The sequence below is a fragment of the Myxocyprinus asiaticus genome, chromosome 22 (assembly GCF_019703515.2).
Source record: "Myxocyprinus asiaticus isolate MX2 ecotype Aquarium Trade chromosome 22, UBuf_Myxa_2, whole genome shotgun sequence".
NCBI lineage: Eukaryota > Metazoa > Chordata > Actinopteri > Cypriniformes > Catostomidae > Myxocyprinus > Myxocyprinus asiaticus.
The window spans coordinates 18542762-18565807 of NC_059365.1; the positions used below are offsets into that span (position 1 = coordinate 18542762).

General features: G+C 38.9%; 1 protein-coding gene across 1 annotated transcript; it reads left to right on the top strand.

Annotated features, from left to right (window-relative positions):
• Window positions 1-581: 581 nt before the first annotated feature.
• slc9a6a (solute carrier family 9 member A6a) lies at window positions 582-22529 on the top strand. The gene is made up of 16 exons (XM_051649204.1): window positions 582-1171; window positions 2307-2506; window positions 3612-3689; window positions 3869-3945; window positions 4048-4160; window positions 6093-6198; window positions 10527-10668; window positions 10763-10868; window positions 11609-11697; window positions 12009-12122; window positions 13859-13970; window positions 14138-14291; window positions 15204-15231; window positions 16737-16819; window positions 17034-17139; window positions 17994-22529. Exons 1-16 carry the CDS (start codon window positions 802-804, stop codon window positions 18285-18287), a joined length of 2172 nt encoding a protein of 723 aa, XP_051505164.1. The 5' UTR covers window positions 582-801; the 3' UTR covers window positions 18288-22529.
• Window positions 22530-23046: the final 517 nt, after the last annotated feature.

A 23046-nucleotide genomic window follows, 5' to 3' on the forward strand; every position in this document is an offset into this window, starting at 1 on the left:
ATTTTTTGAACATTAAAATACTCCGTTTCAAAAGTTTAGCCACAAGACATAAAGGATATACATGTAAACATGATTTTAGTGTGTTAAAATCACTTACAAACCTTTTCTGTGTAAAGCCAATTGGGGGGCTATAAGTTATAGCCAATTGGGAGGTAACCTCCCTGATTATTGAGGGGGTTACCTCCCCCCATTCCCCCTGGAATCTATGCCCCTGGTTACAATGAAGATGTAACGTCACCAAACCCTAAAACTGGCCACATTCACTTTCATTGTCCCCATTCACTTCCATTGTAAGTGCCTCACCGCAGCCTTGATATTTAGCTTTTTTAAAGACAAGGACGGACGAGTCGAAATAAATGTTTGTGGTAATCAAAATTATGCCACAAATGCTGTCGATTGACCTTAACTTGTACTCCTTTAATTACCAGCATTGAAATGTACAGTGAAAATGTCATCAAAATATTTAAAATAGACGAAGGTCCATATATATATACAGACCTTCATTAATTCCAGAGAATTTTTTTCAAGCAGTGCAAAATGTGGGTGTGTGTGGGAATTTTAAATGTCATGAGTTTTACATCATGAATAATTATTATTTAATTATAATTTATATGGCAATATGAATAATTCTTATATCATTTAAATAATTTCAACAGGTATGTACATGTGCAGTTTATGTATAAAATATTTTCGCCGATGAATGACGGTGCAGAATGAAACGAGACGTACAGTTTGGTTGGTCGCGTGACGCCACGTGCGGTGGGCGGAACGTTGCTAGGAATCAGGAACAATCCACAGCCTATGATTGTTTCTGCTTATGCACCTGTCTGTGTTCAGCGATCCTTTGTGCATTTATTAGTTTTGATCTTTACATCTAAAAGCAATGCCAATATGGCCAAGATGTGGAAAACCAACGCCACGAGGAAAATATGGGGAAGTCTGCCTGTGTTTATTGTAGCGAGCTTGTCCGTCTGTTTGTGCCTGTGCAGAGCTGAAGACAGTGCAATGGAGAACATCGTGACAGAGAAGAAAGCTGAAGAGAGCCACAGACAAGACAGTGCAGACCTGCTGGTCTTCATTCTGCTCCTCACCCTGACCATTTTAACCATATGGTTGTTTAAACACCGCCGCTTCAGGTTTCTACACGAGACTGGACTGGCTATGATATATGGTGAGGATGTCAGATCTTTGCCTCTGCTATGAGCACCTTTTATGTTGTCAGCAGCAAACATAATTCAATAAAGTCGACGATTTAATGAGATCTGTTCAATGTAATTACGACATGACTGTTCAAATGGCAGTGTGGCCGTTTAAATCAGGCCTGTAAAGTATAGGCTAGTTTTCCAGTAGCAGTCTCTTATGAAGGGTTAATCTGCCTGCCAGATTGCGCGCTTCACTGTTTTTTCACCTGCATATGTTGTGTTGTTTACACGCCTTAATGCAGCTTTGTAATATAACGCCTGACAGTTTTGTTAAAATAATTAGTGGAAAGAGTTCTAAGCATTAATGGTTGCAATCCTTCTGACAAACAACAAAAGCGCCACATTTACGCAGCATCGCAGGCATCATCGTATGTGGTTGATTTAGGAGCAAATAAATAGAAACTGATAGGCTGTATTTCAAATTCTATTGAGCTTCCTACCTAGGCAGTATTTGTGGGCAGCACTCTTAAATTTAACGTTTAACAATCCTGTGATTAAGAATAGTCCCTTTTATGTATATTTGAACTGGAAAGCTATTTCTGTTGTCTTAAAGGGATAGTTCACCCAAAAATGAAAATTCTCTCATCGTTTACTCACCCTCATGCCATCCCAGACGTGTATGACTTTCTTTCTGTGGCTGAACACAAACGAAGATTTTTAGAAGAATATCTCAGCTCTGTAGAGATCCACACAATGCAAGTGAATGGGGTCCAACCCTTTAATAAATGCAGCATAAAAGTAATCCATAGGACTCCAGTGGTTTAATCCATGTCTTCAGAACTGATCCAATCGATTTCGGTTGAGAACAGACCAAAATGTAACGTGTCATCTATATTGAAATAGTGATCACCAAGGAGACAGCAGATGTAATGATTTATAGTGAAAATGTAGTCACATTTTGGTCTGTTCTCACCTAAAATCAACTGGATTGCTTCAGAAGACAAAAAAGAAGAGGTTTAAGGCTGAATATTAGTGGCTAACATGTCAGAATGTCATGAGAGTGAATAAATAGTTACTAATTTTTCACTTTTGAGTGACCTATCCCAATTGAAATTTGGTATGCTCCATAATTGAGTGTCTCATACATTGTGTTTCTCTCATTAGGGTTGCTTGTAGGTGTTGTCCTGCGTTATGGTATCCATGTGCCCAGTGACGTGAACAACATTACGCTGAGCTGTAATGTCAATGCCAGTCCAGCCACATTACTGGTCAATGTCAGTGGTAAGTTCTATGAGTACACTCTGAAAGGAGAGATCGATCCCAGTGAATTTAATGACATCCAGGACAACGAGATGCTCCGCAAGGTAAAATATCACATCCCAACAATGATATAGCAGCTTTAGGTCTTCAACACAGACTCAACCTTAATTTAATTTTAAATCAAAGTTTGACTTCATCCACAAGTGTTGTTTAGAATCAGATATCTTGGACATGACTCATACCTACTTCGGTATTTTAAGATGGATTGGTTTTGCTGGACATAATTTGTATCATTTTAGTCGCTTCAAACAAATTCCTAATTTAACTTTAATTTACAGTAATTTTGACACAAATGCACACACTAATTTAGTGTTTTACAGAGTTAATCTGTGGTTGGTTAATCCCTAAACTGTAGTTCTCTGTTAGAACAGAAACTTGATGCATAACTTAATTAAACTTTATGTCAGTTAAACTATGGGGGTGTAAGAATTGAATAATTTAGCTGTTCAAATATATGCCATTTAAATTGGTAGTTTGAATTTTAATGTGCACAGAGAGCGACATCCTATTGAGATACAGTATATGACCTCTGACCCCTAACAAACTGATTAAAATTTGATTCCATTTTGTGTCCCGTTACCATTTACTTAGAGATAATGTTAAGAAATAAAGGCTCAAGGTGGTCTGGGTAGCTCAGTGGTAAAAGATGCTGGCTACCACCCCTGGAGTTCGCTAGTTCGAATCCCAGGGCATGCTGAGTGACTCCAGCCTGGTCTCCTAAGCAACCAAATTGGCCCGGTTGCTAGGGAGGGTAGAATCACATGGGGTAACCTCCTCACGGTCGCTATAATGTGGTTCGTACTCAGTGGGGCGCATGTTGAGTGTGGTTGCCGCAGTGGATGGCGTGAAGCCTCCACGCGCTATGTCTCCGTGGCAACGCGCTCAACAAGCCATGTGATAAGATGCGCAGGTTGACTGTCTCAGACGTGGAGGCAGCTGGGATTCGTCCTCCGCCACCAAGATTGAGGCGAATCACTACGCGACCACAAGACTTAAAAGCACATTGGGAATTGGGCATTCCAAATTGGGAGAAAAAAAAAAAAGAAATAATGGCTCAGATTTTAAAAAAATGCAACACCCAGTAAGGAATGGCACAAGTATTGTATTTTGAAACTGAAATGTAAATAATATGGTTATCTTTGTTTTCAGGTGACCTTTGACCCAGAGGTTTTCTTCAATATTCTCTTGCCCCCCATTATATTTCATGCTGGATACAGTTTAAAGCGGGTAAGGACTGTTGTTTTTATTTATTATGATTAAGTCTAGACCAGCTGTTGTGTGCTCATCATTAGATTAACTGTGAGAAGAGCACCATGTTAATAGAAATTCAGTTTCAACCAGTTCTTAATTTAACACACCATGCGCACAAATCAAGGGCTTTTTTTCTTTCTGTCGCTGTGTTTCAGAGACATTTCTTCAGGAACTTGGGGTCTATTCTTGCCTATGCATTTGTGGGAACCGTTGTGTCTTGTTTCATCATTGGGTCAGTGCACACAGTGTCTTTATTTCATTTCTTCCTGGAAGAAGGGAGTGCTACATTAATGTTGAGAACCTGCGTTCAGATGTGTGCATGCTTGTCTTACAGGTTGTTAATGTATGGCTGTGTGATGCTGATGAAGCAAATTGGCCATCTGGCTGGGGACTTCTTCTTCACTGACTGCCTTTTCTTTGGTGCCATTGTCTCAGCCACTGACCCAGGTATTCCAGTTACATGAGTCCCTATAACAGTGCCTGCATGCAAGTAGTGTATGGGTGTGTTAATGTGGGTGTACTGTTTTATGGTGTATTAATCAAACTGCTCTATCTGGAAAAATTGATATGGGGCCTTGGTTTTAAGCAACAATTTACACTATATGGTAGGCAAGGGCTAGTTGTCATACAGGTATTTTTTGTGTTAGTGAAGATTTCTCCTGGTGGATTTAATTTGTTTATGTGTATAGAAATATACCTAAAAGAACTGACTACAAAATAATTTAAACTGAAATATTTAATTGCTTGAAATTGCTCTTTGTGGGGCGCCTGGGTAGCTCAGTGGTAAAAGACGCTGACTACCACCCCTGGAGTTCACGAGTTCGAATCCCAGGGCATGCTGAGTGACTCCAGCCAGGTCTCCTAAGCAACCAAATTGGCCCGGTTGCTAGGGAGGGTAGAGTCACATGGGGTAACCTCCTCGTGGTCACTATAATGTGGTTCATTCTCGGTGGGGCGCGTGGTGAGTTGAGCGTGGATGCCGCGGCGAATCACTACACGACCACGAGGACTTAAAAGATCATTGGGAATTGGGCATACCAAATTGGGTGAAAAGGGGGAAAAAACCTTACTCAGTAATTCAAAAAGTCAGAAAGCATGGGAGCCAATTTCAAATTTTTGGTTAAAATCTAGCTTAATTATATGCAGTAGATAACCCTTGCCTGAATGTTTGCCAGTGTGGTTTAATTTTGTTCCCATATTTATCCAAGAGCTATTACAAAAATATGATTATATTGGACTGTTATTTTGGATTGTAGAACTTATGTAGAAAATATTTTAAAGACATAGTTCACCCAAAAATGAAAATTCTCTCATCATTTATTCACCCTCATGCCATCCCAGATGTGTATAGCTTTCTTTATTCAGCAGAGCACAAACGAAGATTTTTAAAAGAAGATCTCAGCTCTGTAGGTCCATACAATGCAAGTGAATGGTGATCAAAACTTTAAAGGTCCAAAAAACACAGAAAGGCAGCGTAAAAGTAACCCATAAGACTCCAGTGGTTAAATTCATATCCTCAGAAGTGATATGGTAAGTGTGGGTGAGAAAAATATCAATATTTAAGTCCTTTTTGTACTAACAATCTCCATTTTCACTTTCAAAATGTGAAACAATGTGAAAGTGGATATTTATAGTAAAAAAGGACTTTAAATATAGATTTATTTCTCACCCACACTTATATTGTTTCTGAGGACATGGATTTAACTACTGGAGTCTTATGGGTTACTTTTATGTGGCCTTTATATGATTTTTGGAAGTTCAAATGTTTGGCCACCATTCACTTTTATTGTAAGGACCAACAGAGCTGGTATTCTTCTAAAGTCTTAGTTTGTGAAGAGAGAAAGTCATACACATCTGGGATGGCATGAGGGTGAGTAAATGATGAGATAATTATTTTTTTTTTATTCTACACTCCAAACGAATAGTCTAATATAATCATATTTTTGTAATAGCTTTTGGACAAACATGAAAACAAAATTAAACCACACTGGCATACATTCAGGGTCACATAATGTAAATAATTAAGGTAGATTTTAACCAAAAATTCTAAATGGGACAAGAGTATTTTATATAAATGCAGGGTTCCCATACTATTTGACCAATTAATCTCTATATTTTCTCTACATTTGGGATGGCATGAGGGTGTCAATGATGAGAGACAAATTTTGGGGTGAACTAACCCTTTAAAAATGTTTTGAACTGGGTATTTGAAACAAACATTGAAACCAAACCACTCCTAGAAAAAACATTTGTGTAATTAGACTTTTGAGTTATACTGCAGCAGAATAGTTACTGAAATATATCCCTTAATTAAGAGAGAAAAATTTATTTGATTTCTGTAATTGAAGGTTTAACGTTGAATTTTGCCTTGTTTTGTAGTGACCGTCCTGGCCATCTTTAACGAGCTACAGGTAGACGCTGATCTGTACGCCCTGCTGTTTGGAGAAAGCGTTCTGAATGATGCTGTTGCTGTCGTACTGTCCTCGTAAGTCCTGATTCTACACTATTGTGTATATATACTAGGGATGTGCAAAACTACTAATTTTCATAATCGACTAGTCGGTCAGTTGTTTAAACAACAAGTCTGTGTTAAGGATAATAATGTATAAGCAGGCTCCGTTATGTTAACTTTACCAGATCAGACATGTTTCAGAGGGATATACGGACGCACAGTGCAGCACTTCAACTTGGTGACTAATGGATATTCAACAAATAAAAAGGCTAAAAAATATAACATCTTATTGCACAAAACTATCAAAGTTAGAAATAAGAAAGGCTCCAAACTTATATGCATCCTGAACACAGAATTACATGCTTCATGTAACTGGAGTGTTTCAGGACGATCTTTGTTGCACGTTCAAAAGGGCAGAACTGCAAGATAACATGGGTGCACATCTAGTTCACTACATCAACTGTTTAAACCTTTTACTGCAACTATTTGTTTAAGCAGTGTTGGACAGAATTGGCAAAAGATTTTAATCTCTCCACAGTACCTTACAAATATGGGAACATTACTCGCAGCAGAGGATTTAACGTCCGACAACGATCATCTTGTAATGTATTGTTGATGCAGCATTTTGCTGTAAAAACAGTGCATAAAAAAAAACAAAGTATTAAAGAGACAAAATTTCTTTCAGAGAATTTGACCATACTGACTGTTATTCACTGTTAAGCACAAGTTATCATCATGCAAAAATGCTCTCTAAGAAGTTGTGTCTCTCAATTAAATTGAGAATTGCGTCTCCCATTAAAACCAACACCACTAAAAATATTAATATTAGTAGTCAACCCCACTAATCGACTAGTTAGTTGTTGGATGACTAGTCGGTTGTTGGATGACTAGTCGATTAAACAACCACCCTGGCACATCCCTAATATAGTTGTGCTCAAAAGTTTGCATACCCTGGCAGAAATTATGAAATTTTGGCATTGAGTTTGAAAGTATGACTGATCACGCAAAAAAAAATTCTTTTATTTAAGGATAGTGATCATATGAAGCCATTTATTGGCCTTGTTACAGACACACAAGGTGACACACACAGGTTTAAATGGCAATTAAAGGTTAATTTCCCACACCTGTGGCTTTTTAAATTGCAATTAGTGTCTGTGTATAAATAGTTAATGAGTTTGTTAGCTCTCATGTGGATGCACTGAGCAGGCTAGACACTGAGCCATGGGGGGCAGAAAAGAACTGTCAAAAGACCTGCGTAACAAGGTAATGGAACTTTATAAAGATGGAAAAGGATATTAAAAGATATCCAAAGCCTTGAAAATGCCAGTCAGTACTGTTCAATCACTTATTAAGAAGTGGAAAATTCAGAGATCTTTTGATACCAAGCCAAGGTCAGGTAGACCAAGAAAGATTTCAGCCACAACTGCCAGAAGAATTGTTCGGGATACAAAGAAAAACCCACAGGTAACCTCAGGAGAAATACAGGCTGCTCTGGAAAAAGATGGTGTGGTTGTTTCAAGGAGCACAATACGATGATACTTGAACAAAAATGAGCTGCATGGTCGAGTTGTCAGAAAGAAGCCAATGCCACAAAAAAGCCTGGTTACAATATGCCCGACAACACCTTGACACGCCTCACAGCTTCTGGCACACTGTAATTTGGAGTGACGAGACCAAAATAGAGCTTTATGGTCACAACCATAAGCGCTCTGTTTGGAGAGGGGTCAACAAGTTTTGTGCTCCTTGAAACAACCACACCATCTTTTTCTAGAGCAGCCTGTATTTCTCCTGAGGTTACTTGTGGGTTTTTCTTTGTATCCCGAACAATTCTTCTGGCAGTTGTGGCTGAAATCTTTTTTGGTCTACCTGACCTTGGCTTGGTATCAAGAGAAACCCCGAATTTTCCACTTCTTAATAAGTGATTGAACAGTACTGACTGGCATTTTCAAGGCTTTGGATATCTTTTTATATCCTGTTCCATCTTTATAAAGTTCCATTACCTTGTTACGCAGGTCTTTTGACAGTTCTTTTCTGCTCCCCATGGCTCAGTATCTAGCCTGCTCAGTGCATCCACGTGAGAGCTAACAAACTCATTGACTATTTATACACAGACACTAATTGCAATTTAAAAAGCCACAGGTGTGGGAAATTAACCTTTAATTGCCATTTAAACCTGTGTGTGTATCACCTTGTGTGTCTGTAACAAGGCCAAACATTCAAGGGTATGTAAACTTTTGGTCAGGGCCATTTGGGTGATTTCTGTTATCATTATGATTTAAAAAGGAGCCAAACAACTATGTGATAATAAATGGCTTCATATGATCACTATCCTTAAATAAAAGTTTTTTTGCATGATCAGTCATATTTTCAAAATCAATGCCAAAATTTCACAAGTTCTGCCAGGGTATGCAAACTTTTGAGCACAACTGTATATACAGACTAATTTTTCATTATTTGGGGCCATTTATTGGTTTAATATTGAAAATTCTACTGTTGTGCAGTGAGTTTATATCTTGTCTCTAGATGTGTTTTTTTTATATCGTTTGAATGTACTTAACATCATGCTCATTTATAAATAATTGTATGAGTTTTGGAACAATGCTGACTGAGAATTTATTTTTAATCAAAGGAAGAATGTGCAGAATATGTAGACATTTATCGTGTTGTTTATTGTAATTTCCAACAACTCCGAGTGGATAGAATAATTAACACTTGTCATTTAACATCCGATTCTTCCCTTGCTGGACCTTCCATCTGCTCCAGCATGCTACTTTATTATGGGAGGCAAAGTGGGGCAGGCCATTACAGCCCTGAAGGTGTGGCTTATCATGCAGAGGGCAGGAACCAGACACAGAGAACCCCCCTCAATGGGTGTGATGCAGATGTAGCTTTAAGCCTGCAGAGTGAATTTTTAGTGTGTGCATTGACTGGCCTTTACCAGAACATGCAGAGCAAATGACCCACAGTTATGCTTTCACAGCAGCACCTGTAATAGAGTTAAAGAGTTCAACCTGTCACATTTGAAATAGCCATTGCATTTAGTTTTGATGGATACAGAATTTTCCAACTGCAAATAGTTTTTGAAGTGATAAAAGATGTGTGCATGGGGCAGTACTGTGGGTATTTGCTGATTGGATGATTGGATAGCCATGTGCTTGATAGTTTGAAGTGGTGATGTGCTGCTCTAAAGAAATTACAGCTTTCTCTAGCTTCTCTCTATCCTTTGTTCAGATTGACATTCATTGTAAGTATTATTTTTATAGATTGTTTTTTTAACAACACGACACAGGTCCTGAGATATGAAAATTATATATAAATTGAGAATCTCTGGTCTGTATAATGACACTCTTATATTGATCTTCACATATGTTCAGATGTGAGTTCAGATGTTGCCATTATTGCATATTTATTTTGATAAATCTGTAGCAACGATGACTCTCACTAAGGAAATATCAAGTATGTTGTTTTTATTGTTAAAGCAAAAATTACATGAAAACCCTTAAAGGGATAGTTCACCCAAAAATGAAAATTCTCTCATCATTTACTTACCATCATGCAGATGTGTATGACTTTCTTCTGCAGAACACAAACAAAGATTTTTAGAAGAATATCTCAGCTCTGTAGGTCCATAAAGTGCAAGTGAATGGGGCCCACAATTTTCAAGCTCCAAAAAGCACATAAAGGCAGTATGAAAGTAATCCATACGACTCCCATGGTTTAATATACAGTATGTCTTCTGAAACAATCCAAAATGTTTTGGGTGAGAACAGACCAAAATGTAACTCATTTTTCTCTATGAATCTTGATATCAGCAGTCTTCTTGGCGATCATGATTTCAAACTAGATTACACTTCCTAGCGCCATCTAGCGCTCTGCACATGCGTCAAGCACTAGAAAGTGTAATCAAGCTTGAAATCTTGATTGTGCCTCGAAACTGCAATGGTAAGATGTATGGTGAAAAAGGAGTTTTGGTCTGTTCTCACCCAAAACCTTTTGGATCGCTTCAGAAGACATTTTATGCTGCCTTTTATGTGTATTTTGGAGTTTCAAAGTTTTGGATCCCATTCACTTGAATTGTATGGACCAACAGAGCTGAGATATTCTACCAAAAATCTTAGTTTATGTTCAGCAGAAGAAAGAAAATCAAACACATCTGGGATGGCATGAGGGTGAGTAAATGATAAAAGAATTTCCATTTTTGGGTGAACTATTTCTTTAAAGAGGAGCAATCTCAATTCAGTTCTTCAAGTTTAGTGTTCTTTTACATTTCTATAGGTTTGACGTTAGAATTTCTTCAGGCTCTACACCTGCAATATATGAAGTGTAAAGTTTATTGAAGTGTGCATGCGTCTTGTTATCAGGTCCATTGTAGCATATCAGCCCCATGGGGACAACACTCACACGTTTGAAGCTATGGCCATGCTGAAGTCCTTGGGCATCTTCCTGGGAGTCTTCAGTGGTTCTTTTGCCCTGGGAGTTGCAACTGGAATCGTTACAGCATTTATATCCTTTTCTAGCTCAATGTTGTATGTCACATATTTTTTTATATAAAAATGCATTCTACATGCTTAAGTAAATTTCATTGACTCCTCCCCACGTTACCAAGTTCACCAAGCTTAGAGACTTGCCGCTGCTGGAGACCGCACTGTTCTTCCTCATGTCTTGGAGCACCTTCCTGCTTGCCGAGGCCTGTGGATTTACAGGTGAGATTTAGAGCAGTACTCCTCAAAAAATAAGTCGCAGGTCCCTTTTTGATAGGGTCATGGATATTAGGGGAAAATAATGCTTAATGCAAATAATAAAATGGAACTAACCATATAATTGTGGATAGTTACGATTGGAAAATAAATAGGCTTATTAACTTTTTAAAGGGAGGAGAAAACACTATCCATATATTTTGTTGTTGACATCAAAGGCTGTGTGTCCAATCAAACTTTCAAACCTGTAACTTTGTTGTACCTAGCTAGAAAAGGCAGATGCCACCATTGACAGGTTGTGTGACATGCCCTCATGCTCAAAAACCATGAACAAAACTATGCAATGTAAAAGAAAATATGACCTAGACTACTCTATGTACACTTGCAGTACATTTGCAGCGAGGACAAACATGGTTTGTGCTGACCACAATGTGTTCTGTCCTGTAAATAATTTGCTGCCAAGAGCATGAAACCATCAAAATTCAAAAGACATTCAGAAACCAAAAATAAACAAATTCATCAATTTAATTGCTTAATTTTGAAGACATTTTTTTGTTACTTTGTGCAACAAACAATTTTGGTACTATGATGGGTTGCCACTTGATGTCCAATGTAAAATCTAGATCCTGAAGCAAAACCAGTTGAGAACCACTTTTTGGACTCTACAAATACCATATATTTATTTTGTATGAATTAAAATGCTGGCTTCCTATAACTGTTCATCCTGTTGTGTTTATGTTTCTCAGGAGTGGTGGCAGTTCTGTTCTGTGGAATGACACAAGCTCATTACACCTTTAACAACCTTTCTCCTGAATCTCAAGAAAGGACAAAACAAGTAGGATTGCTCAGTTACTGCAATTTCTCCTGTTTCTGGTTAACATTGAAAAGTCACTTGTAATTTTTGTCTCTTTCTCCTATTCATTGATTTGCTGTTATTCTAAGTTGGAATAAGATTAGCTCGCTATACACCTAAAGCAATGTATTGTAACTGAAATCTAATTACTGTATGTCTTTACTAAAGAGTTTGCTAAGCAGTGCTGCTTAAGTTAATGTTTTCCTTGGACTTTGTCAATTATGAAGTTAATGTTTCTCTCTTTGGTCTGTAAAATGTGATTTCAACTGATGACACTGTGCTCTCTCTCTTAGTTATTCGAGCTGCTGAATTTCTTGGCTGAGAACTTCATATTTTCCTACATGGGCTTGACATTGTTTACCTTCCATAATCATGTCTTCAATCCAATCTTCATAGTGGGAGCATTTGTATCCTCTGACTAAGTGAACTTTGTGCCTATTGTATTAAAGGGAGAGTTCACCCAAAAATTTAAATTATCTCATCATTTACTCACCCCCATGCCATTCCAGATGTCTATGACTTTCTTTCTTCTGCTAAACACAGACGAAGATATTTAGAAGAAATCTCAACTCTGTAGGTCCATACAATTCAAGTGAATGGTGGCCAGAACTTTGAAGGTCCAGATAGCACATGAAGGCATCTTAAAAGTAATCCATATGACTTCAGTGGTTAAATCCATGTCTACAGAAGCGATATGATAGGTGTGGGTGTGAAAGAGATAAATATTTAAGTCCTTTTTTACTATAAATTCTCCTCCCTGCCCAGTAGGTGGTGAAATGCACGGAAAATGCGAATCGGCAAAAACAAAAGAAGAAGAATATGGGGGCCTGGGTAGCTCAGCGAGTATTGACACTGACTATCACCCCTGGAGTCGCGAGATTGAATCCAGGGTGTGCTGAATGACTCCAGCCAGGCCTCCTAAGCAACCAAATTGGCCCGGTTGCTAGGGAGGGTAGAGTCACATGGGGTAACCTCCTCGTGGTCGCAATTAGTGGTTCTCACGCTCAGTGGGGTACGTGGTAAATTGTGCGTGGATCGCGGAGGGTAGCATAAGCCTCCAGTGCTGTGAGTCTCCGCGGTGTCATGCACAACGAGCCACATGATAAGATGGAGCAGAGGCAACTGAGACTTGTACTCTGCCACCCGGATTGAGGTGAGTAACCGTGCCACCACGAGGACCTACTAAGTAATGGGAATTGGGCATTCCAAATTGGGAGAAAAAGGGGTTAAAAAAAAAAAAAAGAAGAAGAATATGAAAGTGGAGATTTATAGTAAAAAAGGACTTAAATGTTTATCTGTTTCTCACCCACACCTATCATATCACTTCTGAAGATATGGATTAAACCACTGGAGTCATATGGATTACTTTTTCTACTGCCTTTATGTGCTTTTTGGACCTTCAAAGTTCTGGCCACCATTCACTTGCATTGTATGGACATACAGAGCTGAGATGTTCTTCTAAAAATATTCATTTTTATGTTCAGGAAAAAAAAAAGTCATACACATCAGGGAGGGCATGAGGATGAGTAAGTGATGAGAGAATTTTTATTTTTGCGTGAACTATTCCTTTAAGAGACATGGGTAGTTGATGCATACAAGTCTATCGACTTTTTTTCTTGACATCAAGATTTTAGATTAAAGTTGATATGAAATTGTATATATTTTAGCTCCAACAACTAGTCTTATTTCTGTTTTTAATCACCTTCTTGCCTTGTAGTTTATTTTAAATGGTCCTGCTGAGAGACAAATAAATTTTTTTAAAGTACAAATATTCCAAGTAGTCTCTCAAAATGCTGTTTAAAATAGTTTTAGGGATGGGGAAAGGGATAAAATTTTTACAAGTTGAAAATACTGTTCTAAAGCATTACTATTATTAAAAAGGCATGTGTGCTCAAATTGAGCTGGCAGTACATTGGTTGAAATCAGCAAGGAAGTTGCTGGCTGTTGTTGCTGAGTGATATGTCCAGGGTGTTACAGCTCACAGTGTTTACCAGAAGTCAATGGCCCAGAACCACTTGTGAACAGAGACCTCTGAAAGACTCAGGAAGTACATAATGTCATAGTTTTGGAAGAGAGTGTAGAAGCTGGCATTGCAGTGTTAGTTGCTTTTTCACAGTCACTCCTTAAAAGTCTTTCCTCCCAGCTGGCTGTGTTTCTGGGCAGAGCGGCAAACATCTACCCCCTCTCCTTCCTGCTCAACTTGGGCCGCAGAAACAAGATCAGCCCCAAGTTCCAGCATATGATGATGTTTGCAGGTTTGTAAACAGAGCTGCAGCAAAATACCATGGTTAGCTGAGATTTAAACTATGAAAAATAAAATACCAAAACATAAGTCTGTTTTTAATTAAGATACCACATTTTATCACTCTTAACATGCTATGATACAAAATATGACTTCGTATGTTCCCATCGCCCTACGCAGGTCTTCGTGGTGCCATGACCTTTGCCCTGTCGATCAGGGACACAGCCACATATGCACGGCAGATGATGTTCTCCACCACGCTGCTGGTGGTCTTCTTCACCGTCTGGTTCTGCGGAGGAGGCACGACTCAGATGCTCTCCTGCCAGAAAATCCGGTCAGTTTTACAATGGAGTGACCAAACTTCCACCATTGGCTGAGACAATATTGCTGTGTCAGGCTGGTCAGGATGCTCAAAGAAACAGGAGTGTTTTGATAGTGCCACCGTTTTACATTTTTCAAGGAAATCAACTTACAGCAGGGGTCCTGGGTAGCTCAATGTTAAAAGACGCTGGCTACCACCCCTGGAGTTCGCTATTTAGAATCCCAGGGTGTGCTGAGTGACTCCAGCCAGGTCTCCTAAGCAACCATATTGGCCCGGTTGCTAGGGAGGGTAGAGTCACATGGGGTAACCTCCTCGTGGTCGCTATAATGTGGTTCGTTCTCGGTGGGGCACGTGGTGAGTTGAGCACAGATGCCGCGGTGGATGGCGTGAAGCCTCCACACGCGCTATGTATCCATGGCAACGCGCTCAACAAGCCACGTGATAAGATGCGCGGGTTGATGGTCTCAGATGCGGAGGCAACTGGGATTCGTCCTCCGCCACACGGATTGAGGCGAATAACTAAGCAACCACGAGGACTTAAAAGCACACTGGGAATTGGGCATTCCAAATTGGGTGAAAAAGGGGAAAATCCCCCCCCCCCCCCCCCCCCAAAAAGGAAATCACCTTAAAAATGGCTTACTTATAGTTGTCTGTGCATATTAATCTGGGATAGGAAAAGTATTTTAACATTAAAGAAAATGCCACACTTCAGCTTTAACCATTTTAAATGTTGGTTGTTTCTTTTCCCTCTTTGCATCATTTTTGCACCTCTGTTAAGTAAAACTCTATTCAGAACTCATTCAGCTACTAAAAACTCAAATAAGAAAGGAAGTAATTAAGACCAGCTATGGGTTTGAACACTTTTTGTTTCTGTTTGGGTGTTTCATTACATTTTGTTAATCTCTACTGTTTTATTTTTGACAGTGTTGGAGTGGACACAGATCAGTACTCTGTAAGTAGGCTTTAAGTTATTGTAGAAATGCATACAGTGTCATGTCAGAAGTGTCACTTAGAGATAGTTCACCCCAAAATGAAAATTCTCTCATCATTTAATCACCATCATGCCATCCCAGATGTATATGACTTTCTTTTTTCTGCTGAACACAAGCAAAGATTATTAGAAGGGTATCCTTCGGATGAGACGTTAAACCGAGGTCCTGACTCTCTGTGGTCATTAAAAATCCTAGAGCACTTCTCATAAAGAGTAGGGGTGTAACCCCGGTGTCCTGGCTAAATTCCCCCCATTGGCCCTTCTCAATCATGGCCTCCTAATAATCCCCATCCACTAATTGGCTCTATAACTCTACTCTCTCCTTTCCACCAATAGCTGGTGTGTGGTGAGCGTACTGGCGCACTATGGCTGCCATCGCATCATCCAGGTGGATGCTGCACACTGGTGGTGGTTGAGGAGAACCCACTGTTCACTGTGTAAAGCGCTTTGAGTGTAGTGTCAGAAAAGCACTATATAAATGTAACATTCATTCATTCATTCTGTGGGTCCATACAATGCAAGTGAATGGTGGCCAGAACTTTAAAGGTCCAAAGAGCATATAAGGCAGCATAAAGTAATTAATATGACTGCAGTGGTTAAAAAACAGATCAACATTTTAGTCCTTTTTTAAAAAACAAATCACCCCTTTTTTCCTCCCCAATTTGGAATGCCCAATGTGCTCTAAGTCCTCGTGGTGACGTAGTGACTCGCTTCAATCTGGGTGGCGGAGGACGAATCTCAGTTGCCTCCACGTCTGAGAACGTCAACCCGCACATCTTATCACATGGCTTGTTGAGCGCGTTGCCGCGGAGACATAGCGCGTGTGGAGGCTTCACGCTATTCTCTGTGGCATCCACGCACAACTCACCACGCATCCCACCGAGAGCAAGAACCACATTATAGCGACCATGAGGAGGTTACCCCATGTGACTCTACCCTCCCTAGCAACTGGGCCAATTTGGTTGCTTAGGAGACCTGGCTGGAGTCACTCAGCACACGCTGGATTCGAACTCATGACTCCAGGAGTGGTAGTCAGGGTCTTTACTCGCTGAGCCACCCAGACCCCCCATTTTAGTCTTTTTTTTTTTTTTTTTTTATTATAAATCTGCACTTTCTCTTTTGCATTCTTCTTTTGATTTTGCCGATTCACATTTTTTATGCATATTGCCACCTACTGGGCAGGGAGGAGAAATTATATTAAAAAAGGACTTAAATATTTATTTTTTTCTCACCCACACCTATCATATTGCTTCTGAAGATATGGATTTAACCACTGGAGTCTTATGGATTACTTTTATGCTGCCTTTATTTGCTTTTTGGAGCTTCAAATTTAGTTTGTGTTTAGCAGAAGATAGAAAGTCATACACATCTGGGATGGCATGAGGGTGAGTAAATGATGAGAGAATTTGCATTTTTGGGTGAACTATCTCTTTAATGAGGATGCTACTCTCTGTGTCCGTCTGCAGATTGGTCCTGATGGAGTGGAGAGGAGGAGCACGAAACAGGAGAGTGCCTGGCTGTTCAGGATCTGGTACAACTTTGATCACAAGTATCCTTTACAGTGTACAGCTCCTATTAGAGACCAGCTGAAAGAGCAGAATGGATCTGTCAGCAGAGACAGAATCAGAACTTTTACATTTTTTTTTTTTTTAAGTTAATTGTAGAGTCAATATCCAAGACAAATATGAGATCTGAGAGACTATGAGACTTATATTGTGAGCATTAGTTTTTGTGAGAAATGCCTTAACCCTGCTGTCCTGCAGTTATATGAAGCCCATTCTGACCCACAGTGGACCACCACTCACTGCCACACTTCCTGCCTGCTGTGGCCCTCTGGCACGATGCCTCACCAGTCCACAAGCTTATGAGGTTTGTAGTACCATATTTTATGTTGCACTAACATATGGTTTATTTGTAGTGTTGCATTAAATTGACCTAAAATGGAGTTTAAAGTCATCCAGGGTCTGATTAGGCAAATAAATCTGCTCATTTGTGTCTTTATTGAATACTGCCAGATGGTAACAGACAATATAAGTGTTTTGTAGGGAAGGGCCCCTCAAACTCACTCTTGATTGCCATTTTAGAGACTGGAACAGAGAGTGAATGGAGGATTCATGTATTCAACAGAGACATAAAAACATCTGCTTGTGCTCTGTTATTTGTAACAGATTGTTTTTATCTATTGCAATGACTTAGATGAAGATCTGCTCATTTTAGGTAAATGTAAGTAAGATCAGGAAATTGCTGAAAATGGAAATTTAGACATTTTCATTGATAAGGAAAGAAGTGATATGGAATATTTGTATTATTAAAAATTCATTTGTTACACCACAAGACCATTTCAAATGAACTAGTGAAATCAAAAAGATGATTAAAAAATGTGAACAATTTACAGAGAAATTACCAGTTACTAGTTACATGACCGAAGATTTGACCCTTTTACCCTTATACTCTATAACCTATACACTTTACCCTCAAATCTTTATGCTGATAAAAATAATTAATGGACATGTTATGCATCATTTACCCATAAATAATCATAAGTGGTAACTGGAAGGTTGCTGTGCCCTTGAGCAAGGCACTTAACCTCAGACCGCTCCAATCGGATTGTCCTTGTAATAAGCGTATGGGAATTCACTTTCAATAAAAACACTTAATGACTACTTGGTTACAAAATGTGCTCAAACTTGAACAAAGAATCACCGCTCTCTCTTCTGTCTTAGAATGAAGAGCAGCTCAAAGACGACGACTCTGACCTCATTCTGAATGATAGTGATATCTCTCTGACATACGGTGACATCACAGTGAGCACAGACGCATCAGGTGCTCACACGAGTGGCATGCCGGTGGGAGGAGTGGGCGTGAACTCTGACGAGGCTCTTGATCGAGAGCTGGCGTTCGGTGACCATGAGCTGGTGATCCGAGGCACCCGATTGGTCCTGCCCATGGATGATACAGAGCCCCCCCAGCATCTGGACTCCTACCGTCCCCGGCATAAGAACGAATCTATGAGCTGAACGAAGAAGACAGTGACAGAACGAGCCTGTCTATCTCTCTCTTCTCTCTTATCATCTCTACATCATCTGGAGCAATCTCTCTCACCACCTCTCCTCTCTTTGAAGTGGCTGGTTTGATGTCTCTACCTCATGCGTCACTCTTTCTTCTGTTCTTTTATGGTATTACAGAAATGTAAATTATTTATTCACTTCTCCGCAAAGCATTGTGGTTTTCTTTATTTTTTTCCACGGCTCGGTCATTAACCAGATCTAACAGTGTTTTAATGACATCACAGAGCTCCGAAGGTTACCATGCATACTTTTGTTGTTTGTTTAGCAAGGCGTAAAAAATTGCTGTGACCTGGCGTGCATGCTTATTTGTGTCCCCTCTTGATGTGCGAGTGCTTGTTTAGAAGATCTGAAAAGAGTCAATGACAACATTCCTGTGGGTCTAAAGCTTTTTACTGCTTTCTCTCTTTGTGACAGTCTAAACAGAGGCATGCTGACTGGTGGCTCTGCGTTTGCTGTGCGGTGTCAATCAAGTGCCTGTTGAATGTAGTTTTCCCCCAAAAGACACTCTCTGCCGTCCTCTAGATGGAGGCCTTGTATTTTGATACCGTACCGGGCCTCTGACCTGCTGCAGGCAGATGCCATTCACTCAGAGTAACCTGTGATTGGCTGTATAGACATTCGTTTAAACGGTCTGCGCACAGGTCTGATCTTATATCTTATATATGATCTTATATTGTGACCATTGACTGTGAATCTATGAAGGTTGTATGCCTTGTTGTAAGTGTTATTTTCCGCACAGACAAAAGATATGTTATTTTAGAAATAGAGAGCCAGTCTTATTGTGCAATTTGTTTTTATTTTTCTAAAACAAGCTGCATAGAGCATTAAAATCTTTTTTTCTCTTTTTTTTCCACAGATGTCATGTTTAACTACGAATGTCTAAAATAGCGTATATATTTAACAAAAAAATGGGGGGAAAAATTTCTATATTTTTTTTGCAGTATAAGGCCATCTGCTAAAAAGAGTACAAATTATAAATCGTAAAAAATAAAATAAAAAAAAACTAGTGGAGCTTATGCCAGATCATTTTTTTATTATTATTATTCCTAGTTTTTGCATGACATGTTATGTGGAGAACCAAAACCCTCCACTATTTCCTACCCAATTTTTTTTGTGTGTGTGTGCGTTTTCTAATAAATTAGGACACATTGTCTAGATCAGTGTTGAATGTCACAGCGGCACCGTTTTGATATGAAAGTAGGTGGGAATAAGCGTAATACTGTGGCTGTTCAGACATTAGACACATTTTAAAAGGGCGGAAATGAATAAAATACGTTTTACTGCTCATACTTATCAAAAGAAAAAACAATAAGGTAGAGGTTCAGGGAAAATGTTCTGTCTGTAATGGTTTTCAGGCTTGAAAATATGACCTTTTTGCAACTGACTGGCACCGGAACAGCATGGTTGGTTATATTTACCTGCAGTTACGAATGCACTGGATTCACTCTGTATTAATGGCATTTGAGTAACATCTTTAAATTTAGGCCTGTATCCCAATTTGCATAGCATCCATAATAAATGTATACAGATTAGGATTAGTGCATCCCAAATCAAAGTATGTTGAAAATGGTATGTATCCATACATACTTTTGGGTAGTATTGCCCACAACCTGTGGATGAGAATTGTTTGTAATGGTTTTTAGTCAAAAAAAAAAAAATTAAAAAATAGAGAGAGATAGGAATGTGAGGATGAGGCTGTAACAGCAGTTTTTAATGTATGAACCTATAAATTAAGTAATGATTTTTAAACAAAGGCATGATGTTAAAACTAACGTATCCAAACACAAACAGTATATGATAAGGGTGACGCTGGTATCAAGACACAATGACATGAAGTGGAAGCATGTTCTCTACTGGTGTACCATTGCCATCGAATTACATTAAATGCATAGTAGAGGTATGCAAATAGGGATGCACCTAATGATTTAGAGTCACTCTGGATGGAAATATAAAGTGTCAACACGTTTAAGAAGTTATATTATATATAGCCAAGACCAGAATGATCATGGCAAATGTTGTTTAGCTTGAAAAGTAATGAATTCTAGCAGTGGAGCAAACAGAAAACTGCTAGTTTGTTTTGTTTTTTGTTTTTGTTTTTCAGTGTTGGATCTGTTGGTGGAATGCCATGGCTATAATTTCTGTCTGTTGATGGATTGCCATGGCAATGTTTGAATCCATATGTTGTGATAGGACAGCCCATTGTTTGGTTGAGAGTCAGGGGGCATCCATAACTCTGTGGAGCTGTTGAGAGATGCAGGAAGTTAAGAAGACAGCACTCTAGTGATAATGTCTGTGTGGTGGAAAGTTGTACATGGTTTGGACATTTGAGAGAATGACTGATAGTCATTAAAGTAGCAGCAGTCACAGAAAGGGTTGGTGGAGGCCTTCTACACAGTTATCTCCTGGGAGGCAATGGATTATAGCAGATTTGTTTTATTTTTTATTCCTGTTTTGTTGTTTGTTTGATTTTTTTTTTTTTTTTCAAGTGATGTACCTAAGAAATACTTGGTCTCATAGAAACGTTACTTTACCTACTTTTTTGCTAAATGATTTTCTCGTTGCACGAATTGCAGCAGTTTTCTGGTGAAATGAACACTAGAGGCACTACACCAATAATGACTTGTACCCTTTCACATAAATCATGAGTAAAAGAGCAGATTATCAGTTCACAAACACTTACTTTTCACCCTGTTCCTCTCACAATGCCATCTTATGACATCAAAACACTTTTACTATAGTGCATAACTTTTTCATTTTAACGTTTGCATTACATAACCAACTGTATTTACAAGGTTGTTTGGGAGCAGTCAAATTGCGCAGTAGCTCAACTGATAAAGCGTTGCACATGCGATGCAAAGGGAGTCCTAAAGAGCATGCGAGTCGACGTGTGAGCCGAAAGTATCATAGAAGCACTACAAAATGACGTGGTTGCTTCAGCAGTTGTGTTTTTTATTTCACATTTGCTTTTATGACACTATCGGTTAGGTTTGAGGTTTTGTTTTATTGATTTAAAACTCGATAGAGCATTAACCTTAAAAAAAAAAAACTCATCTGTTTGGAAGAGCAATTAAGGCTGTATGTAATTTCTGCATCACCAAACGGAATTGTAAAAATACTCGTCATTTTTAAAACCACTTTATGAATACGCCCCCCATCATCCGTTGAGCGAACAAACAGATAGTCCCGCCCTCCACACCATTGGAGTCAATGTTATTGTGGTTATATCGACGGGTCGCTCAAAACAAACATAGTGCTACAGAGACCCATTGTGTGAATGGCTTACTTATAGTTGTCTCTGCATATTAAGCTTGGATAGGAGAAATTGTTTTATAATTGGAAAAATTACATGCTTCATGCTTTTTTTTTTTTGTGCCACTCAGTGGACATTTCACCTCAGAACTGCCATGGAGGAGCCACGTAATATAATTTAGCTTAAATGTCCCCACAGTCACACAATTTTATGAGATCAAGCTGAATACAGCTATTATCTTCATCAGAGCCCAATGGCATTTTCAGTGATCTCATGTTGTTTATCCTCCAGCATTTACCAGGATGTCTGAATTTCTCTTTCAAAGGAGAGTCAATGCTTCATGTGGAAAAAAACAATGATTTGAATGCCAAGAGAAACATCTGTTTGTAAGTCCTATTTACCAATTTAAGTGATGTTTGTATTTGTGGATTTGAAGGAGTAATCTTCTTTCATATTGTCAATCAAGTAGGTGAACCTATGAAATCAGCGGACAGATTGGAAATGGATTCTACTCTATGATAAACTAGAATGTGCTGTACATTTAAAGACATTGTTACAGTAAATAATCTGTGAATCCCAATTATTCAGGGGTGAGATAACAAAACATTTGTTCCTTTTTTTTAAAACAGTCAAGCATATACTCCTCAAAAAAGAATAAAAATAGACTAAACATGAATAACAAGATACCAACTTTTCTCCTAATACTAGGCAGACCTGTGCGTCCCAGCTGGTCCAAAGTAGCAGAACCAAGTTGACTGGGCTTAAATGGGTGGTACATGTGCTGTTTGTATTGGTACAAAGCTGTGTGTTATTCACACTATGTGCAGCCTCTATTTTAATGTGTTGCAGGTACTGACTGTTTACATCTGTGTAAATATTCTCATCTGTTCATGTGTGTGCAATGATCAATAAACAGAAGCCTGAGCTTTCGATTAAACCTGTGTCACTGATGTTAAGTAATTTGGGGCCTGTTTTTGTTTACAAATAGCATAAATTGTATTGTTCGTAAAGCAGATGTTTTGGAGCTGTGTAGAAAATTTCCCACTTTCTCACACTAATGTCTGTTGAGTAACTCATCATTGAATTTACATCATAGACAGAGCAGCTCTCTCTCGTTCACTAAAAATGACCCATGCTGAAGAGAGCTCAGTCTTGATGAAGGGATCAGGTAACATATTCCTTATATGGTCAGATCTCTCGACAAGAGCACAACCTCACTGGAATTGCACATACTGACTGGATTTGTGAACAGAGAAGGCTTTCTACTACTAGTCTAACTTTTACATCATAGTCTGGTGGCAATGTTGAAATAAGTGATTGGCTTCAGCTTATAAGGCAAAGTAGTTCTTGGCAACATCTCAGCATCTTTAGAAATCATTTCTCTCTTTTAGAGAATGTTATTGCAGTGTAGACCTTAACTTTAGCATAGAAGCACATTTACTGCTTGTGTTTAGCATA

Bases quoted from the DNA above. Each gene is read 5' to 3' on its own strand.
- slc9a6a (XM_051649204.1), top strand. From the start codon at position 802: ATGATTGTTTCTGCTTATGCACCTGTCTGTGTTCAGCGATCCTTTGTG. The intron at 6,199-10,526 runs GTAAGTCCTGAT...TCTTGTTATCAG, and splicing joins GTTGCTGTCGTACTGTCCTC to GTCCATTGTAGCATATCAGC. The intron at 12,123-13,858 runs GTATCCTCTGAC...CTTTCCTCCCAG, and splicing joins TCTTCATAGTGGGAGCATTT to CTGGCTGTGTTTCTGGGCAG.